The sequence below is a fragment of the Tyto alba genome, unplaced genomic scaffold (genome assembly GCF_018691265.1).
Source record: "Tyto alba isolate M040663 unplaced genomic scaffold, T.alba_DEE_v4.0 Super-Scaffold_1, whole genome shotgun sequence".
Classification (NCBI taxonomy): Eukaryota; Metazoa; Chordata; class Aves; order Strigiformes; family Tytonidae; genus Tyto; species Tyto alba.
The window spans coordinates 28,474,138-28,494,894 of NW_024881261.1; the positions used below are offsets into that span (position 1 = coordinate 28,474,138).

The 20,757-nt window shown below is 39.6% G+C and overlaps 1 protein-coding gene across 1 annotated transcript in view; it reads left to right on the forward strand.

Moving 5' to 3' along the window:
- Positions 1-353: 353 nt before the first annotated feature.
- Positions 354-20,757, forward strand: part of RET (ret proto-oncogene) — an 87,950-nt gene continuing 67,546 nt past the window's right edge. The window contains exon 1 of the mRNA XM_042790319.1: positions 354-823. Coding sequence (XP_042646253.1) covers positions 766-823 — 58 coding nt within the window. The 5' untranslated portion in view covers positions 354-765. The remainder of the gene's footprint in view (positions 824-20,757) is intronic.

Here is a 20,757-nt window from a genome sequence, read left to right on the forward strand (position 1 = left end):
TGTCTCGCACCTGGTGTGTTTGCGCGGCTCGCCTGTCTTCCTTCCCCCCACACCCCACCCCACCCCACCCCAGCCGCCTCCTCCTCCTCCATCTCCCCCCGCGCCCCGCTACCCCCCTGCGGGGGCCGCTGCAGCGGGACCCCGTGGGGGGCGGCCCCGGCTCCCCGCACCTTGCCCGCGGGGATGCTCGGGGCGGAGCCGCCGCCGCGCCCCCCTCCGCGCCCCCCTCCGCGGGCAGGGCCGGGCAGGGCCGGGCAGGGCGGAGCGGAGCGGGGGCTGCCCGCCGGGCGGGGCGGTGAGTGCGGGGCGGCCCCGAGCGGCCCGGGGAGCGCGGAGCGGCGGCCGCGGCCGGGCGCGGAGGAGGAGCCGGGGGCTGGTCCGAGGCGGGCGGTGCCGCCGCCCGGGCAGCGCGGGGGGCTCGGCGGCAGGCGCGGCGCGGCGGAGCGGGGCTGCGCCCGTGACTTCGGCTTCTCCCTGCAGAGCCCGAGAGGCGCCGGAGCCGCTGAGAGGACAAGGGCGCTTTTTCCCGGCCGGTGACCGCGGGGCGGGCCCCGGGGGGGGACCGACGGAAGGAGCCGGCGAAGAGGCATCCCGGCATCCCGAAGCAGCATCCCGGCGCGGTGCGTCCCGTCCCCGGCCGGCCGGGTGCGTCCCGCCGCCCCGGGCCATGGGCCGGCCCGCCTGAGCGCCCGCGGGGACCCGCCCGGGGCTGCCCGCCGCGCCGGCGGCCGAGGCGGGGCCGCAGGGGTCCCGGCGCGGGGGAAGATGCCCTCCGCGGGGCGGCCGGCCGGCTGCCGCCTCCTCCTCCTCCTCCTCTGCCAGGGTAAGTACCGCCGAGCCCGGCCCCGCGGGAAGTTTGCGGGGCGTGGGTGAGCGGTGCCACCGGCGGCTGGGTCCGGCTCCGAAAACCTTTCCCAAAATACGAACAAGGTATAAACAACCCCAATACTTTTTCTCTGCTTTTTAAGCTCGAAGGCTAAGTTAGAACAGATGTGAGTTTCCTTGTTCTTTAAATTTATGATGTGGAAGGGAAGAGCATTCAAGTGTATTCCTATTAAGTTTCTAAATCGTTATTCCTTCTCAGTTGTCCCTCTCCCAGAGCTTTTTTGCGGCATCAGATTAAAAGGGGTTTGGGTTGATAAATGAAAATGACCAAAATACGAAAAGTTACTGGATCGTAACTTGGATGATGCTATCTGCAGATGTCAAGTTTCTAAAGTAAACAGAAAATCCATTATATCTCTCTTTCTTCCATATGGCTTTGTTTGCTGATGCATTTCTGAATAAATCAAAGTTGTTGTTTGCTACAGAACGCAATACAACCTTCTGCACCAAAAATGCATTTATGAAAAAAAGCAAACCCCGGAACAGTCCAGTAGCTCACTAGGTGGTATAACAGAGAGTAAAGTGGACTGTCAGTTCTGGACTTGTGATTCTCTGTAAAATGGGCAACTTGTTCCTTCCAGTTATTGTTTCAAATTAATTGTATTGGTTCACACCATCTTAAACTACTCTCTGTAACTTGCAGAGATGATAAAGCCTCTATTTTGTTGCATTGTTTCTTGAGTATGCTAAAATACTTCAAGTTGCCCTTATTTTTCTCTTTTTAGTACACTACTGTTAAGGCCTGATCTTCATAAAAACTCTCTGGTACTCTCAAACCTAGGATGTCTGGGAATAAAATATGTGGGATACACCACGTCTAAACACTTATTAAAAAAAAAAAAATCAAAACAAACAAACAAAAAAAAACCCCAAGAAAAACAAAAAACAAAACAAAATAGAATGAGTTGTATCCCGAGTCATTTCACTGTCAGGAAGAATTAGCCATACTTGTATTGCTAATGGATGATCTATTACGCCTACTTTGCTTTTATCTTTGGCAAATCCATTTTCTTTAATGTTTTTGGCAGAATTAGGAGAAACGCAATTTACCCAAGTTCTTCATTCTGAGGGGTATGTTTTCATTAGCCAAAATGAGTCAGATACATTTGCTTGAAAATCATTTTCAGTGATTTCCATTTAAGCTGGACAGATGAACTTGCTCCTATTCATGCTGTGATTCCCCAGTATGTTGTATATACTGAGCTAGCTGGTGCTTGGAACTCCTGAGCTGCTTTCTTGTACGGCGTCTTTCTTGATAGTTTCCCTTTCAGTTGGACCGTCATTTGATTTTACTTTCAGGTGTATAACTTTATATGAATTTCACTGTGAAAGTCACGGGCGGGAACGGGAGTTGTCTTTGTGTGTTCTCCCCACTCAAGACAGATATCTAAACTGTCCTCCTTTAGGTATTACACATAAACAGTTGGAAATCAGTTTGAAAGACTTTTTCTTATTAAATGTGACCATAAATTGTTAACTCTTGGATCTGTCCATAGCTTGGAGGAATATTATAGGAGTTAATTTACTGAGTAGGACAGATTGCCAAGTAGATGTTTTTTATATAAAAAAATACCACTTGCTTATAATTGCAAATATTAATTTTGTTTATGCTCTCAGCTTTGACTGGTGAGGCTTAATACTTGATTCTCCTTAATTTTTACTAAAACTATGGGGAAGGAAAAGTTGTATACATTTAGGATCACACTTTAGGGTAATTGTATTCATAGTTATTTCAAGAAGTCTAGCATATTAGCAATGTCATATGGGTGTCTGTTGCTGGAGAAGCACTGTTTCACATTGTTTGGATGTGTGAACACTAATTCCTATTTATGTAATAAAAGCTTAGTTGACAGAGGGGTAAGATGAGTAATTATGTCTTGGAGGTATTGGCAAAATCCCTGCGTGCACAGAGTTCCAGTTTAGAAATAGAGCTATTTTATGTGTGATGCTGCAGTCACCTGGCAGGAGGAATGCAGTGAAATTTCGGTGGGCTTCATCCTAGGGGAAAGCCAGAGATTATTCACTGGTAACTATGTTGTGCTGTGGAGGAATCTCTCTCACCTGGGCAAGACATCATCATAGAGGATTCCCACCCAAAGTTAATGTTCAGTGATACCCTTGCACCTCCTGTTGGTACATATTTGGTTTGTCTAACTGGGGGGTTCTGGAAATCTGAAAACTGCAGTAGTTCTCAAAACATGTGCGCACAACTAACCCAAAGGTTTTCTCTAACTTGGAACAAGATTGCATTTTACCAAGTGAGGTGGATTAATCAGTCTGGTGAGCGTGCTGTTAGTTGAAGGGATTACATCTGATTCTTTTGTATTGGTGGGCTTCAAAAAGCACACTGGACAGCTTGTTCTGAAGCAGAAAGGCTGCAGCCTTGCAGCTTTTGCACCATGAGCAATGCGTGAGTCTCCTGCAGGCACTGGTATTAACATGCAACAGCCTGGCAATAGAGAAAATAAAAGGAATCTTTCTTCTCAAATTAAGACTTCTGTCTCTCTCATCAATATCAATTAAAAGAAATGCAGATTTTTATTATGGAGTGCAAATATGTATTTTTCAAAAGGTTTCCATCTTGTCAGTTGTAGGGCTTCAGGGTGTTTACTTGCACACCACGCTGCGTGGCTGTTTGGCACTGGAGTTTTAATTCATTTCTGAAAGCTCATTGATATAAGAGAAAGACTTGTTCAGTTAAGTGTAGAAAAGAGTGCCTGTGGGAAAGACTTGGTAGGATTGTCTTGTCTGGAAAGTAATTTTTGTTATTAAAGAGAATATTTTTTGAAGAGATAATCAGTTTTCAGTGAATAAAGTTTATAAGCATTACACAATGCATATTTTGTAAAATTGGAAGGGAAACCTGCTTCTACATGGAAATAAGAGATGCTACTTTAACAAATGCGCTGTTGAATATAGATTATTCAAATATTTTATTGACTGTGATATGAAAGTACTGATGAATGTATTAGTTCTGATAGTCATTTAACCACTATATGGGATTGATTCTTCCAGTGCATTTTTGTGCTGCTAAGGTTACTGTTAATGTTTTATTTTGACTGGTTACAATTTACAAGTACTGGCTCAACTCATGCATCCAGATCAAGGACAGACTTTAGAAACCAATTGTGCAAATATTGACGTTCTTTTCCCCAAAGTTTTGATATTTTGTGTAATATTTGTATTTCATGATAGAAAACAGATGTTTTCCCTAGGAAAAGAACACCTATGTGATTCTTCAAAAAAAAAAGATTGCCTGTGCACTAACGTATTTAGATCAAAACAGTGCTAGTCAGATCAAACGATGGAGCACGGACCATTGACTTGAGTCAGGGACCAGGCTAAAGACAGACATAAATTTGTGTGCCTGTCATTTTGGCAGTTATCTGGTCAGACAATATGTGATTTTGATTTTACTGTGTTGAGATTATAACCCTGACTGTAGGGCAAGGGCAAAGGGATTCTGTGGAGAAAAGTGAGAGGCACTTCATTAGATCTTACATGTCTTACTTGGAGAGGGCCTAAGAATTATGAGGAAATTTCAAACATCGCTGCTCTTTTTGGTAGGGAAAAGAGAATTAATTGTGACACTTCAGTTCCTTCCTACTTCATTACTTTTCTCTGACAAAAGGCTCAGCATCTTACGCGCTTCCCCAGGCGTCTCACAGCCCGCTGGTGGGGCCAGCGCTTCCTCTCGCTCGGGTCATCTGCTTCCACCCGCGCAGGACTGATTGCAGGGTTCATCCCCAGCTAATTTCCAGGGGAGGTGCCGGGGCCCTCTGTGGCCATCTAGGAGTAGTCTCTCTCCTCCTTCACCTTCCAGTTCTTCCACAAATTAAATTTTGCACTGAAGTTCACAAGCTGCAGCGTTTTCCATTTCACAAGAAGTAATGTACCGTATTGTTTTTTTCACTCATGCTCATAGGATCTGTCTTTGTGTTATATTTCATTTCCTTTACTTCTCATTGTTAGTTTTGCTGTACCTTCTGTCACTCAGATGCCTGTACTTGCCTATCAGCCTGCCTTCTCAGGGGGTGTGTCAGGGCAATACTCAGTATTGGCTTGATTAGTTCTGCCAGTCAGTTTGTTGGACTCTTGGTCTTTTGCTTCATTCATGGATTTTTGTTTCTATCGTAAAGGCAGCATAAGGGAAACTAACATGAAGATTATAAAAAGCCAGCATTTTAATGCTAAAAAACTCATTCCTTAGGCTTTTATTAACAGACAAGGTTTATTGTAGTGTTCACATAAGCAATCAGTTTGTATGACAGTGTTGGTTCAGCACCTGATGCACAAGATGCACGTACAGTAGCATACCCATGTTTGGTTCTTTACCTGTATGTCATTATAGTCTTTTAAATTTTGTATTTTTATTTCTTATTTTAGTGAAATGACAGATATGGCTGGTGAGAAAACATGTATTGTATTAATCTCCTTTTCTTCCCCTCTCCCCCACTTTGGCCTCTGGCAGGAGGGGAAGGATACGCTCACTTGTTGCTGTGCTTGCATTCTTGGCACCACCGCTCAGGCTGGTAACAAGGCGCGTACTAAGCCTAGTCTTTTTAGGATCTGAATTGAGGTAACTGGTTTGAGGGAAACCAAATAGTAGCTCTCTTCTCAGTACTTCATCTGGCAACTGTACTGTTTTATGCATACTGCATATGTAAAGGAGGCATACAAACAGCAAACAAGAATTCATAGTCCCTGCTTCTTCTGGGCTGCTATCTCCCCCATAATGCAAACCAGCAGCACAAGTATACCATGGCTTGGAAAAAGTCCATGCTGTAGGAGCTCAGTGTTTTCTAGAGAGCCTTTTTGTGTAAAGGTCACTTAGAGTCCATCCGCTGTGAGCAGAGGATTTGCTTTATCCATACGTTGACATCCTTCAGCTTTCCAGCAGAACCGAAAGTGGTGACAGATGGTGATTGACTGGAATTGTCTCTTGGTTTTGAAACTTAACAAATTGCCCAACACTGCTTATTGAGTGTGAGTGTTTGTAATAGTAACGTTTAAAAATTTACTCTAACACAGATGGTGATTCCCTCTGTGATCGAGGAGTTTGTTAAGAGCATGCACTTTCAGGATTGAGGCACATTCATAGTGCACAGTCTGATCTTAGCTCTTACTTTCTACTTTGGTTTGGTTTGGCAGAAGCAGAGTTTAAAAATTCACCAAATTATTCAAAAGAAACTTTGGAATTTTTTATTCTTCAGATGATTTTTTTTTTTCTTTTTAAACTCTATTACATTTTGGAAAGCAAACAACCAAAACATTGCAAGTATAAATAAAGCAATTACTGTAAGAGAAGGACAGATTTGAGGTTTGCATGTTAGTTTGGTTAGATCAGGATTCAAGTTCAGTTAACAGCTGTGCTACAGATTTGCTCGTTGTCTCACACTCTCTCTTAGTTTTCTGTAAAATACCACAATCAGTAACATTCTGCTTTGCATATCATATGCATTGTTGATTGCCTATCATATAACCCCATCCTGGGGCATACTGGAGCTGACACAAACTGGGGAAAACACACTGGAAATTTCACAGAATCTCTAGAGTGACAATGCATCAATAAAAAAACAGCACCAGAGAAGCTGTAGGTAGCTGTAGAATAAAATCTGTTCAAAGGCTTTATTTTTACAGTGGGATCTTGTCTTTCATCAGTGGGATATAATGGCCACTTCCACAATGTTTTGGCGAAGTCATCATGAGCCTTTTGACAAGTTTTCATGTAGATATGTTGCTAGTTAATAAAGATACTGAGAAAGGTTTTGTTAATAAAATAGTAAATCAGCTGAGGTGTGAATAGCCAGATGGGTTTTGCTCCTTTTGGAGGTCAGGTTTCGTTTTGTTGGGTTTTTTTGTTTGTTTGTTTATTTTTTTAAAAGGTATCTAAAGCCATTTTATTCTTCAGGCGTGTTGTCTTTTTTCTCCACATAAGGAGAACACAAAACTGGTTTTCTTAAAGATTACTTCATAAAAATAGCTGAATAGTTTCAGATTTCTGGATCCTGAAATGGGACCATAAACATACCAGCTGCATTTTTACCTAAAAGAGATGCTCTGTAAATCTGCCAAAAGAAAGATGATCATCAGCGCTTTAGAGCTTAAGGGAAAATTGCTGTGATCACAGTCAAAAAAGGGAATTGAGAACTTGACTGGGATAATAGTACCAAAAATGTTGTTTGACTGAATTACTTCAGAAATTTTGCTAAGTAAAGCAGGTGATTGTAAAAAGAAAATGGATATATTACTCCTAATGACTATTTAATGGCTTTTCAGCGTACGCATTTAGAAAACTAATTAAACATTATATTTAACTGATATAACAAAGTTGCCTGTGTTGCTGTAATGGGTGGGGCTTTTTTAGTGTCCATTTTGGCTTTCTTTTAATTGAGACAATTTTCACACTCCAGTAATAAAATTAAATCGAGGTTTTTCTCCTAATTCAGAGACACCAACTTCTCTGACACAGACAATCCCATTATCTGTTCTTTTCATGTGTAAAATGGCAAAAGTCATATTGACATCAGTAGACCAGATTTTCATGTACCTCTGAAGACTAGTTTCGCCACTGAATTGGAGCAGGCAACCATTAGTCCCGTCTATGCCATCCCAAAGCTGACTTGGAGATGAGACTTAAATCTCTCAGTGGCTTAAAGGCACAGAGAAGTTTCTCCGTTTTTGTGAAGAGTAGATTCATATTTTTGGGTAGTTCTTTACCACACTGTTCCTACATCAAGATCTGAGACTTTCAGATTGGATTCTAACAAGGATGTTGCAGAGCAGCTCCCTCTGACTCCCTTAAGAGGATACTTCTACACTGGTTGGCTTCTGGAGTTTTTTTTTGCCTTTGTTCATAAGGTGGCCTTTCCATATCCTATTATCTAAAGTAGACATTGAAAAGTATTTCTGTGCAAAGAGAAATGATGATATAAGAAATATGAATGGTTAGCAACATGTTGGTGAGAATAGATTTGATTCTCTAGGCTACCTTCTCTACCTCCTGCCACCATGTTCCTCAGAAATTACCCATCAGGTTGAAAGTAGCTCTCTGTGCTGCTGCTGTGCATTTGGGAGGAAGATACTGACCGCCAGCATTCCTGCTGTTTGGGGGGAGAGGAGAAAGAATTTGAATTAATACAAATCAAATGGAACATGAAGTCAAAGAAAAACTATGTCTTACTGAAATTTAGCCCATAACAGCCATCTATGGCTTTAAACGGCTGATTTTTTAATATATAGTAAATGAATTGTGTCTGTTTGGATGGGAATACCCAGTATAGAATGATTAATACATACATTTGTGACATTCAGCCATCTCAAAGTAGGAGGGGATTTGAAATGTGCATGTACCCTAGGACTGAAATCGGGCTTTCTTTTACAAAGAATAAAAACAGACACTGACAAATTATATGAAAATATTTCTAAATTGTATTGCTTTTGCTTTGTGGTCTGAAAGACTATAAGACAAAAGGGTGCCTGCCATTCGTGAAATCTAAATAATGGGGAGGGAAAAAGAGAGGATACAAAAACTCTCATCAGGAAAAGGAAAAGTTTTGATCTTACTAGGAAAAGGAGAAGTTTATTTTCAGGGGGGAAGAAATGAAAATATTAAATTTGAGAGTAAGGGAATGAGAATGGATGTGGGTAGAGGGCATTGGCTGTTCTGATATGGTCATGTGAAATTTTGTTATGATAACTGGGAAGTTCTGACAGGACCTTTGGAGAAAGTACCCAATGCTCATTATTAATAACAGCAACAAGGTGCTGCTTTGGCACCTCCAGTATGAAGAACATCATTTTGTAAAGCACTTTAATGGAGCCTTCTCACATCTCTGAAGTACTTAAGCATATGCTTAGGTTTATGCCATATCAGCAAAGCATTTTAGACTGGGACTGGTGAATCAAAGCCCTGTAAAGAATTGCACAGAAGTTCCTAAAGTTGAAACTGTGGCAACACATTGAGGTGTCAGATTTCTCTTCGCTACCCTTTGCTGTAAAGTTCCACTTTGCTGGTGTGTACCTAGGCTAACAATTGTCATGGCTCTGAGATACAGGTTTTCCTGTTGTATGAGTAACACATTACAAGTAAGTGTAACATCTCAAACTTCTTTTGCTGCCTGCAGAATACAAAGATCCAGCTAGTTTGGAAGCAGCAGATGTTCCTTCTCAGGAGCATAGGTGAGGTTAGCTGGCACTGAGCTCCATGTTGCCTTAGTTTACAGGATCCAGGGTAGTATGTTTAGAGCTAATTTGGGTACCTTTGTCCCTACCTTGTCATCTGAGGGTTAGATGCCAATGCTCCTGACCACTTTCTCAATGTGATTAAGATACACATTTGAGATACTTTTCACTGACAGCATAAGCAAAGTTTTCTCTATGTGTGTTATGTATATTTATCTATTTAACTGGGTAGTTTTTTCTGAGAAGTAGCCTTCTTAATAGTCTAACTGACTTCCCTAAGTTAGACCAGGTAAGATCTGTCCTTAAACCTTTCTACAGGCTTTTTGATTCCTTGAACTGTAGACATACGGCAACAGTTTCTGGTGCTCCGCTTCCTTGGATTACTTGTGCTGCTTTTGAACGGTGAGCTATATGCTAGGTACCCCCTTTGTATTTCGATAGCCACAGTGTCTATGGAAAGAAATACAGAAACAAATTCAAAGAAATTATGATTGCCTGTTACTACTTTTGAGCAATTCAGGGTGGAAGGTGTTCTAGCTGAGCATGTGGATGTCATTGAAATAAAAAGGACCGGGGAAGCTGATTTCTATACAATGGCTCATCCCAATCCCAATTATGAAACAAAGCAATGGGTGTGTTTAAATTTTGGGTTTGAACATATAAATTTTAAAGTAATGAGGGGGGAACAATATGGCTGTAATATAAATTTTATTGCACATTTCAATTCAGCATTGCTGACATGCTCTGAATGAGAAAGCATTTTAAACAGTTTTATGGCTTTGATAAACTTTTGCCTTTGTGAAGATCAGAAGAGTTTTCCTAAATTGCTTTGCTAAGGACTTTTCGTATAGTGAGAGAGTTTATAACATACGTTTTCCAGATTTTTTTCTATTCTAAAAAAGAGGGAGGGAGAGAGAGAAAATAACCCAAACATTTAAAACTTGGTTTCTGTAAATTCAGCAAGCAGGATCATCTTAAGAGACAGTGATAGATCACCTGTAAAACCTCTGTAAAAAAGGGAAACATTTAAAAAATTGCTTTTTTCTTATAATATTAAGGCATTTAAGTGAGCCTGTTATTGTTGGGGAAAGTCTTTATTTAACTCTTTCTCAAATTTTAGTCTAGAGAAATTTGAAATGAAAATTGGACCAGAAGTTTCAGGGCAGTAAATACATAGAGAAAATTAATAAGAATAAAAAGGCCAAGGTTTTACTTCTTGCCTTTTCTTGTGCCCCAACCCACCCCGCCCCTTTTTTTTTTTTTTTTTTTTAAATCTGGCTGCCACAGGCTCTATTTTTGTTTGTGTTTTTGTAATTTTTTCAATAATTTATTAAAACCTGGTCTCCTGGCATCATTCAGTTCAGTGGGAATTTTTCACTTTTTCAAAAAAAATCTGTTCTTTGACTCTACGCAGGAAATCTTGGCATCATGGCATAGACATCTTGACAATTAGAAAGCAAATTAGAAGAATTTATACAAGTCTCAAGCCTTTCAGAATTTGCTTGTCCACAACACAACTTCTAGGAGACAATAAGGGAAAGTCACGTTATTTAAGTATTTAGGTCGGTAATCACAAACTCAGTTTAGTTTGAATATAGTAGTTACATGTGTCAGAGTAATAAGGAGACTGGTAACAAGGACTTTTACTTATTTTATAAAATGTTTTGTTGCTAAAAAATTCCTCTGACAAAAGTTTGGGTTTTTTTTGGTTTTTTGTTTGTTTTTTTTTTTTTTTTCCCTCCCCATGTTAATCCTTGGTGGTGGTGATAATGTAAGCATTCCCACGTGGAGTCACACTAAAAGTCCATCTGGCTCATTAGCCTACTTCCTGATGATGACTGGCAGTATCCAGTTTTGAGTGGTACATTTTGGCCTTCACACTTCTTGAAATGCAAAGGGTAATAAGAAGTAGTTTCGGGAATACTGTCTTTGAAGAAAAATAGAAAAGATTGGCAGTATTTATTCACAAAGACAACTGCGAAAGCACAGAGTTCAAGTTTTTCAGTCTATACAGAAATACTATAAAGGTGGATGTAATGGTGAAAACAAAGTAATGGTGGAAACCAGACACATGTGGCTTATACCATAGCAAGTAATATTCAGGAAGCATTTTGTTCACAGGGAGCTACAGGAATCAGTTGTCTACAGTCACCGTGGGACTTCTGTCATTGGGAGTATCTTAAGAACAGGTAGAACAGCTATGTATTGATGCTGCTTATGTATAATTGGTCCTAACTTGGGTGAGTTAGATGACCTTTGTTGGAAAATTTTGACTTCATCTTATGGTTTTTGCTTAGGCTATGAGAAATAGGACAAATGCAGCCCTTGTATGTCTGTTGAAGTTAATGCCTGCTGTTTGATCAACCAGGGATCTTTGAGATCATGATAACTTGAGTCTGGGGTCAATGCAATTTGAGAGTTGATATCAAAATACTTATATTGTTAATTATCAACAGCTGAATAGACAGGAGCTAGATGCCTTTGATGTCAGGATGAGCTTCTGGAGTTTCTGGTTTCCAGAATATCCCCAGGGGGATATATCTAATATGTGGTGCTCTTTGTCTTTTGAAAAATCAAGTTCTAATGCCATGCTCAGTGTTCTGAAATCCCAGGCAATGAGTCGGGGACCTCACAGTGGCACTGAGCATTTCCAATTAGGGCCTTAAAAAAAAAAAATCTATACGTGTATGGCCTAACCTTGTCGGCCAGAAGAATAAAGAGTACGGTTTTCTTCAGACAGAAGGGGACATGCATTGGAGTGATAATATTTGTTGAAGTAGACGCAGGATTTGAGGATCCATTTTCTTAAACCAGATTTATGGTTTGATAGGCAATCTTATTAAATGAGAATTTAATGATAGCAGAAAGACCATGAAAAAATCAGTGCTGGGATTATAACTCTGCTGTCAGTATTTTCCACCCTGAATCTTAAATTGCAATTGCCAGGACCATTTATCTGGTTTTGACTTCGGCTGCTGAGAACTCTCCTATAGTTTTCCCTTTTATCAATACAATGCTTTGCTAGATTTTAGTCTTTGAAGAACTGCAGCTTGTATTTTTCCATTGTTGGTTCTGTTTCACAGTTAGTGTCTTTCACTGTAATAATGCATTCATTGTAATGCCACAACATTTTCAAATTAAGTGTTTATGTTTAAATGTGCTGAATTTAAAATGGGGTTTGGGGCATGAGCTACTTAACTGCTGTTGATTTGCTGTACTTGTCTCATGGAAGGAACTGATAAGGTGTTTTACAAAATAAAACTATGGGAAAATACGGTTCTAGCCTATAATGTTATTCTATTTCCCATTCTGAGAAGATTTTCATTTACCTTCTATGTGCCAGCATGACATAACAATAGGTTGTGTCCCATTCTGAATGTAAGATAGAGGCAAGAAATCACTATGAAGAAAAGAGACTATTATTCCTTCTTTCCAAGGCCTGACTTCAATCCTAGTTAGTCTTGATTTAAAGCAGAATTGTTACCTTGTCACCTTTTCTGGCATTTGGACAGAAACCTACAAATGTGTGGAACTGCTCTTGAAAATGAAATTGCACTGGGCTATGTGATTACCTTTCCAAATGTCCTGATAAAGAGTGCAGACACTGTCACAGCATCTGTGATTTTTCAGACATGATTTTGTCTGGGAGGAATGTTTTGTTTGGATTTTTTTTTTTTTCACATATAGCTTTTGAGTAGCTTGTGAGTACCATCAGTCTCACAATAGAATGAAAACCTTGAGCCTTAACTCTTTTTTCATTAATTAAAAGGATTGGAAGGAGCATTATTCTCACAGAGTTGACTTGGAGAAACTGCAGAACACCTCATTTTTCCCTTTTTACAACAGACACCTCCATTTAGCAACTTTAATTATGACTGACCTTAGGTATCACTAGATAATAGATGGAGATACACCCATGTGTCATGGAGTATGTTGCCCAAACTGTTAAGAACACTGATGTTTTTTGTACAAAGACCTGCCTGTACCTTTTTGTTAGAAGCCCATACGTAGTTAGGGTTGACCAGAGCCCCAAAATGTAGCCCTGATTAGAAAGAATGACCTTAAAAGTTGTCAGTGAGAGAAGAAATTAAAAAAAAAAACATAACAAATTAATTCAGGTATTACACTCCAGCTTCTGTGCCTATCTTACTTCCTTGGGGAAATTCCAGCAAAGGTGGTGTTAAAATGCATGTTTCTTTTATGTTGCTAATGTCAGATCTACTTAAGGAGGGAAAACAGACCAAAGTATAGGGGAAATCAGGAAACTGTCAATGCAGAAAGTACTGTCAAAAGCAGAATGAGCAAGATTTTCATATAATGGTTCACTAGTGCATTTAATGGGGTCATAGTCTTTTCTAGTATCACTTAATGAATGCTGTTTTTTTCCCCTAGGTTTCAGGCAACCTGTAGACTGTAAAGTAATTAAAAGAGAAATGAAATTTCCACTATTATTAATAGTGTGGGTTTGTTTTTGTTTTTTTTTTTTTTTTAAAGATGCTTTACTTGCTTCTGGAGAGCACATTGAAATGAGTTTCTATTCTGTCTGCCACAGTAACTTTTCACAACATCAAGTAATGAAAGCCAAGTCTGGTGACAACTCCCAGAGTTTGCAAATTACTTTGGAATAAAAGCTGTAGAAGGGAGAGATTTCTCCATTTATCTCAATGAGACATTAACACTGAAGTCTTAAAAAAGTCATTCAGATATGGTCATGGCCAACTCTCTCATTGCTGATCATTTCAGTAGAGCTGTTTGTATAAATAAGTTACCCATTTGGATTGTTGTGGGAACCAAACGGCCAGTGATGGCCATCATGATCACTGTCAGACTTGGGTGAATATTTAATGGAGTTTTCAAGCCCTTTGCAAAGACCATCTAGCAATCCTACCAATGGAGTAAGACACTGAAGTTTTGCAGTGGCTCTCTATCTTAAATATATATGGTTGTTTTTCAATAACAAGATGTAGTATGGTAATACATGAAGTGGGAGGTTGCAAACTGACATAAAATGAGTATACTAGAAATTAAATATGCCACATGGACTGTTTTGCTGATTTTTGTCTCACTAAATAATGTTACTGTTATTTTGAAAATGCTGGAGGATAATCAGGTGCATTTTAGGTGCTTTGCATTTGCAGAAGTCTGGATTTCTTACTATAAAATTAAGACTCAGCTTATCAAGTACATAAATAAATATTTGCAAGTTTATTTGGTTTTACTCTCTCTGGAGTGGTGATACTTAAATTATGGTTTAGTTCGGTACTTGATCCAGAGATGGTGGTCTTTCTTTCGATGTCAGTGCTTCTGTATTGTGCCTCTTGGCAGCTGACTATCTATGGGAAAATGTGCTACTTGAACTATGGGTTTCATGCTACTGATGGTCTGTCAACCATAGTAAAGATCCGAGAAGCCATATTAAACAACTCGTTCAGTAGTCTTTGCAATTAAAACCTTGATGATAAACATGCGTGTTGTCATGAAAGAGAGGATGAGGATTGAGGGACACAGATCAATACAAAATGCTGGGAACCGTTGTTGTAGGTGACAATATTCCGTAACAAAATTTTTGTTAAACAATTTTGAATACACAGCTGCCCCTCTCTTTTTTGGGAAGGGAGTTGGTTTTGTGTGGAAAAAACTTAAGTGCGTGTATTTGATGATGTAAGAATAATAAGCCAATTGAAGAAAAAAAATCAAAGCAGACAAAAACTTCTGACAGTCAAATGACTTGAGGGCATTTGTTTCCTGCTGTTCTTAAGACACACAAAAAGGATTGTAAAGTAACTTTCTGAAACAATGGACATTTTCATTATAGGAGGCTTAAGAATATATTTAAAAATAAATTCAGAATCAAGCCTTCTTCCTATTACTAAAGGTTTGTCTGGTCTGTCTGCAGCTGTCAGGTTACTTGGTTTGTTTAAATAAGAAAACTGTAAAGTAAGGGTTAATCTGCTTGATCTGTAAGGTAAGGATTTCCTCTTCATACACTTAGGCCTGTCAGATCTGGTCCTAGACAGTTCTGGGCACTGATGTCATACTTTATATATTATATTGTAGCAAAGGTTGATTAACACCTATTCCTGTCAGCAAATCTGGATACATTTTTCGAGTGAGAAACTACCGTTTCTCATCATACTGTCACGTCTCCCGACAGTTGTGGTATTAATCCCCGCTTCCCTCACACTGGCTATGCAGAATGAATGAGGCTGTTTTAGTATGACTTCTGTTTTTATAGTTAACTGAGCTTTGAAATTGTCTCCTAAATCATCCTTGCCAATAGCATTAACTACCCCTTTGCTGGTAGTCAGAGATTATTCCATAGTAAGTTAAAGGGTAACTCATCTTCTTTTGCGATGACAGGAAACATGGAGGGATGTAAAAGATAATGGCTAATTCAAAGCAGATCACTCCACTCTGCTTCTGGAAATCCATCAACTCCATTCAAACACAGATCTGAAATTTTGCAACAAACTTTGAAAGCTCTTTCCCTTTTGCTGCTTCAATAAATTATCTGGGGGAGGATGATGCAGATACCCTTGAGTTATGATGCCTTTCATTCCAAAGAGGTGAATTGCGCATTAGCCTGGCATTCAGAAGCCCGAAGAATTCAACCACTGTGTCTTTGCTGCTTCGAAACAGGTAAAAGAAAGATGCAAAGTAGATAAATGATGTGGTATTAAAGAAAGGTCTTTATCCTTCCCTCTCCTGTTGTAGAAACAAACCCCTTGAAAGTACATAATTTAAAAATGTACTCATGCAGAGATGAGTCATCCCAGCTGTACGGCTGGACCAGGTAGTGAGGTGACAGGGGCAGGTGGAGCAGTGGAACAGCAGGTGAATTGATCCTTGAGTAAACACCTGTGTTTGCTTTTTTAAAATTTTCTTTTTAAAGACAGCTGCAGCAAAGGAACAAGAAAATCTAATGTAATAACAAGCCATAGGAGGATATTTCAGAGAGGTAATTATTTTTGAAACAAGCTGTATCTAGCTCTCTTCACATGGCAGTTCCATCCATATTTCCTTGTTCGTCATCTGGGGTTGCTTCTGATATGTAAAAGCAAAAGCTAGTTATTTTGTTTGACAGCCAGATTGTTGCTGCTGTCATTAGCTGCTTCAGAGAAATGATGTTATTTACTGCAGGTGTGGGAGTGGGATCAAGAAAACATTACTGCTAATTTTGCCTTGGTCTAGATCAAGAGCATTACCCCTTGATTTACTGTGTTCTTCTGGAGGAAGGCATCTTGCAAGACCTCGAGCAAAGCACATGAAAATTCAGAAACAGACTGCTTGCTCATGGGGGAACTGGACAGTGAAAAGAGTGGTTTGAGACTGGAGCAACCGACTCCTTAAACACTCCAAAACCCCTTAGAAAACACTAAGACAAATTTAAAGACAGCCACCTGTTCTGAGGGGCTCTGTTTGAAGATGAGGGCAAAGACCAGATTCTTCTATTACAGCTGTTCTTAAGATTTGAGTGTAGAAGTCATTTACTTAGGCAGCATTTAGACATGACAGTCAAAAACACTATAAAAAAATATGAAGTAGATTGTTTTTGCTAGCCTATGATTATAATTACTCACAGCTCTTGATGTGTATCATGTACCGTGAACTATTTTTAATTTCCTGAGAACAATGTAACTTAAGATATCTTTCTTCATCAGGCTGTTTGATTTATTAGAAAACTGCTTGATCCATTCACTGAAAACTCTGTTAATGATCGCTGTGTATCATTCCTACTGCGAAAAAGTGAGAAACGTGGTAACTTGTGTGTGTTAAAATGTGAATGTACATTTTAACATGCTATACCCTTCTCTCTATAAGCTCGGTCAAAGATAAATAAAGCAAATATTCAATGTCATCCCTCCACAGCCATTGTAAAGCAGAGTAGGAGTTGCCTTGTTAAAGTGGTCTTTCTTCCTATGCTACCACATGCAAAAGAGATTTATTGAAAATAGAGAAAAAACCACTAATGAAATAAACAGATTTATGGTGAAAACCATTATTGTACTATAGCTACACTGTTTAACAAACACCTTATGGAAAACAATACAATATGCCAGAAGGCTGCTTTTATTTCCCAGTATTTCTTTACAATCTAATCATCAGTATGCAAAATTAATCTTGTTATGATAGATGTATTTTAATTACAAGTAAATTTTACTAACTGAATTAATTTGTTTCACTTATTCCTTACAAAGTCAATATGTTACATGAGAATCAAGCAGTTCTTTAATACCAGTATGTTAAATGATGAAGGAAAAAAAACCACAAAAAAGTAAATGCACTAGTAGGAAAAGAGTCCAAACATTATGACAAGCTCTGCTGCCTTCAGAGAGCTTGGATCTATCCTTATGATTCAGCCTCTTAAAAATAAAAAAATCCCTGAATGTTTGCATCCACAAGCTTATCCATGATAAATCAGGGAAGGATATTTTGCACAAAGTTAGCTATTGTTCATAAAGTTTTATAGCTGTTTGATGAAACAAGGAATCAGTATATTTTTGTTGCAAGGATGTACTTGTTTTTTCCAGATAGTATGCTTGCATGCTTCTGACTTGTAGTATGATTCGTATGTTTTTTATTGGCAGCTCTCATTATTTATGGCCTGCTGAGTGACGTTTATTTCTTATTCAAGGTAGTAACAGCTCAGATTCTTCAATTAATCACTGCTGTAAGTAAAACTGATGCACGGGGTATTTATAGAGCAATTTTCAGGCCAGGGTTTTTGAGATATTCAAATTACCAAGAAAGTCATGTGGACAAACATAACCTAGTACATGCAGATATATGTGAGTCGGAGAAGATTAAAGAAGGAGGCAATATGTGTAATGTCTAGACTAGTATTTGTGACTTGTAATGGACTGCTAATATGGGTCTGTTTTTTCAAACAGAGGTGTTCAAAGGGAGCTTAAGGTCTATTATGAATTTTGTGGTAGAAGTGAAATAATTTTGGATAAGATCAAGCTTTGTGGGTTTCAGCTGCAAAACTGTCATTAAGTTCAATTTCACCTTTTGTGTTGGTTTTGAGACCCTTTCAGAATTTAATTTGGCACAGAGAGCAATAAGTTCACTTAGGAAATACGGAATTTTAAAAACCAGGATTGCTTTTATAGTCCAGTGGTATGTCACCTGCAGGACAAGTGTCGGTGCCCAAAGATGCTGTAGTTCATGTCCCTGGGTTCATGAATAGATTTAATTTCTTAATAAAAACATTAAGTGTGTTTTAGGGAAAACACTACAGTGTCAGATGATTAGTGGTGGAATGAAAAGACATGCTCTTACTGGAAATCGAGTGCTTTCCTCTGATTTTAAGGCATACAGTGATGAATATGATGCTGCTAATGCGCATTTTTCACTCTTGGCCTTAGAAGTAGAGGAACACTTAAGAGCCACGTGAATGTAAATGCCCTACAAAGAAAACTAGTGTAGGTATCTGAAGGGAGGTTTGTTCGTATTTGGTAAAATAATAAGAACTTGAATGAACAGCTTATTGTCAGAGCTTCTGCATATCAGGATTCTTTATGTGGAAAAGAATAACCTACATGATCTCTTGGGATTGTGGCTGCTGAGAGGGCATCACACTGGCTTGTCAAGAAGTGCTTGACAGGCTGCAGAGGACAAAATGTCACATAAGGAGTTAGGAAAAATGGTTTCCTTGTCATTTCAGTTATTGGCCAAATCTCTTCCATTTCACCCTTTATTTCCTCCTCAAATTTATGGTGCTAGAGATCCAATATTGTAAAAGCTCTTTGTGGTCTGTGAATGGAAAAGTACTCTTAGTTCTAGTAACTAAACATTACAGTTTTCTTGTTTGCTATTCTCAAGCATTGCTGTAATTTTTTAACCATTTCAGTACAAAGCTTAGTGGAAAAACCTGTCTTTGTTTCTCTTCTAGAGATATTTCTTATTAATTTCATCATGTGAGTTGCTGCAACATTGTGGGAATGGTGGAAAAAAAATAAATGGTGTTAATTTACTCTTTTGGTGGTTTAAGTAGGATTTTCTCTTGGGTATTTCTTTCATTCGGAAGAATCAGGCAGTACTTGTGCCTGTTGTAATCTGGTGTTTGCTTAAAGGCAGAATTCCAAATTCATTTGTTGGCTTTTCTCCTGCAACATGACTGTAACAGGGACATGGATACCTTAGAGAGCTAAATATCCTGCAGCCTGGTTTGCTACTGATGTGCATACATAATTTCCACTGACAGTAATGGGAGTTACATGTGTATAGAAAGCAAAACAGACCCTTAAAAAATGTTGGTCAAGTAATAAAAGCTAGTCTAAAGAGAGTGTGTAAGTAGGGAGTGGGAGCATGACTTTGGCTTGTTTGTTTTTTTTTTTTTTAACTTGCCTTCTCTTTAACTTATTCTCACTCGACAGATGTTAGCATAATATTATTTGTATGGATCCACTCCTGATTTATTATGGCATGAGAGGTAAGATGAGATCCGTGTGGAATAGGTAAGCAGAAGATGACTTCAAAATATACTTACTCTAAAGAGAACAAGAGAGGAAACTAAAGAGGCTGGATAAGGTTTCCTCTTCTCTGCTCCCAAAGGAATTGAAAGTTATCCCGTGTCGTGGTGGTGCGGTAGAAGAATCTGCCATACCGATGTGCTGCTAAATAGCTTTTGCACAGTAGCAAGTAGCAGTGCTGAGCCTGTACTGCCGAGGCTCAGCGGCGGCAGGGCTGCGCAGGGCCCCCGTGCGACCGAGCTCCCAGCCCGGCGTGCGGCACGCCGGCTGCGGGGACCGTCCGGGGCCTCCCCAGCCCTGCGGTGCCCCAGGACCGGCCTTTGTGCCTCGCTCCGGAGCAGGGCACTGCTCTGGCTGGGTACGTCACAAATGAGAACTTAGAGATTCCCTTCAGCAAAACAAACCGGCAGTCCTGCATCCCAGTAGCGTCCAGCATCCAAAATGTAAAACTGTCTATCCCAGTGTATTTATTGGGAACTTTACCGTCTGTTGCACAATACGTGTTATTTTGAACTCTGAAAAAAAAGAAACATAACTGCTTTGGATGCTGTCAGGATTTTGAGTCTTTTCCTCGAGCTTCAAATGAGAAGAGAGAAGCAAATTCCTGGATAGTTAGACCTGGCAATCTGTGTCTATCCCCTAATTAAATTCTCTGCAACCACTCTGTTTTCATTGTTAATCAATGAACATTTGTCCTCAGAAGAAACTAACCCTGGGAGTGTAAGAAAGGATAAAACTTGAGAAATCTAAATGTTACAGAAAAGTCATAAAAATCAAATTGTCCTTTTTCAAAATAGCTGAACATCATGGCATCTTAATAAAGGGAGTGCTAGAATATGTTCTCCTAATAAACCTCAGTAAAACCTCTAAAAATAACTACACAGATATATTCTAAGTTGATTATAGCAGTAATTGAACTGACTTAATGTAGTTGGATGATGTCATGTATAATACTCCTCTAAAGTAATTTCTGTAGACAAGCCATTTGAAGTCCTCTTGCAGCCAGCATAAACATCTTCGTGTTGCTAAACTGAGCGCTCAGACTAAAGCACTCAGCGGGAGAGCTCTGACATCTGACTGGTTTATCTTGTTTGCTTGAGCTACTGTGGCTTGCCTGCTAGGAGCAGTTTTGCAATGACAGATATCCTTGTTTTAGTGAATATGTGGAAACTATATACTTGCGTAACAATTTAGACCTGTTAGTTGTAGGATA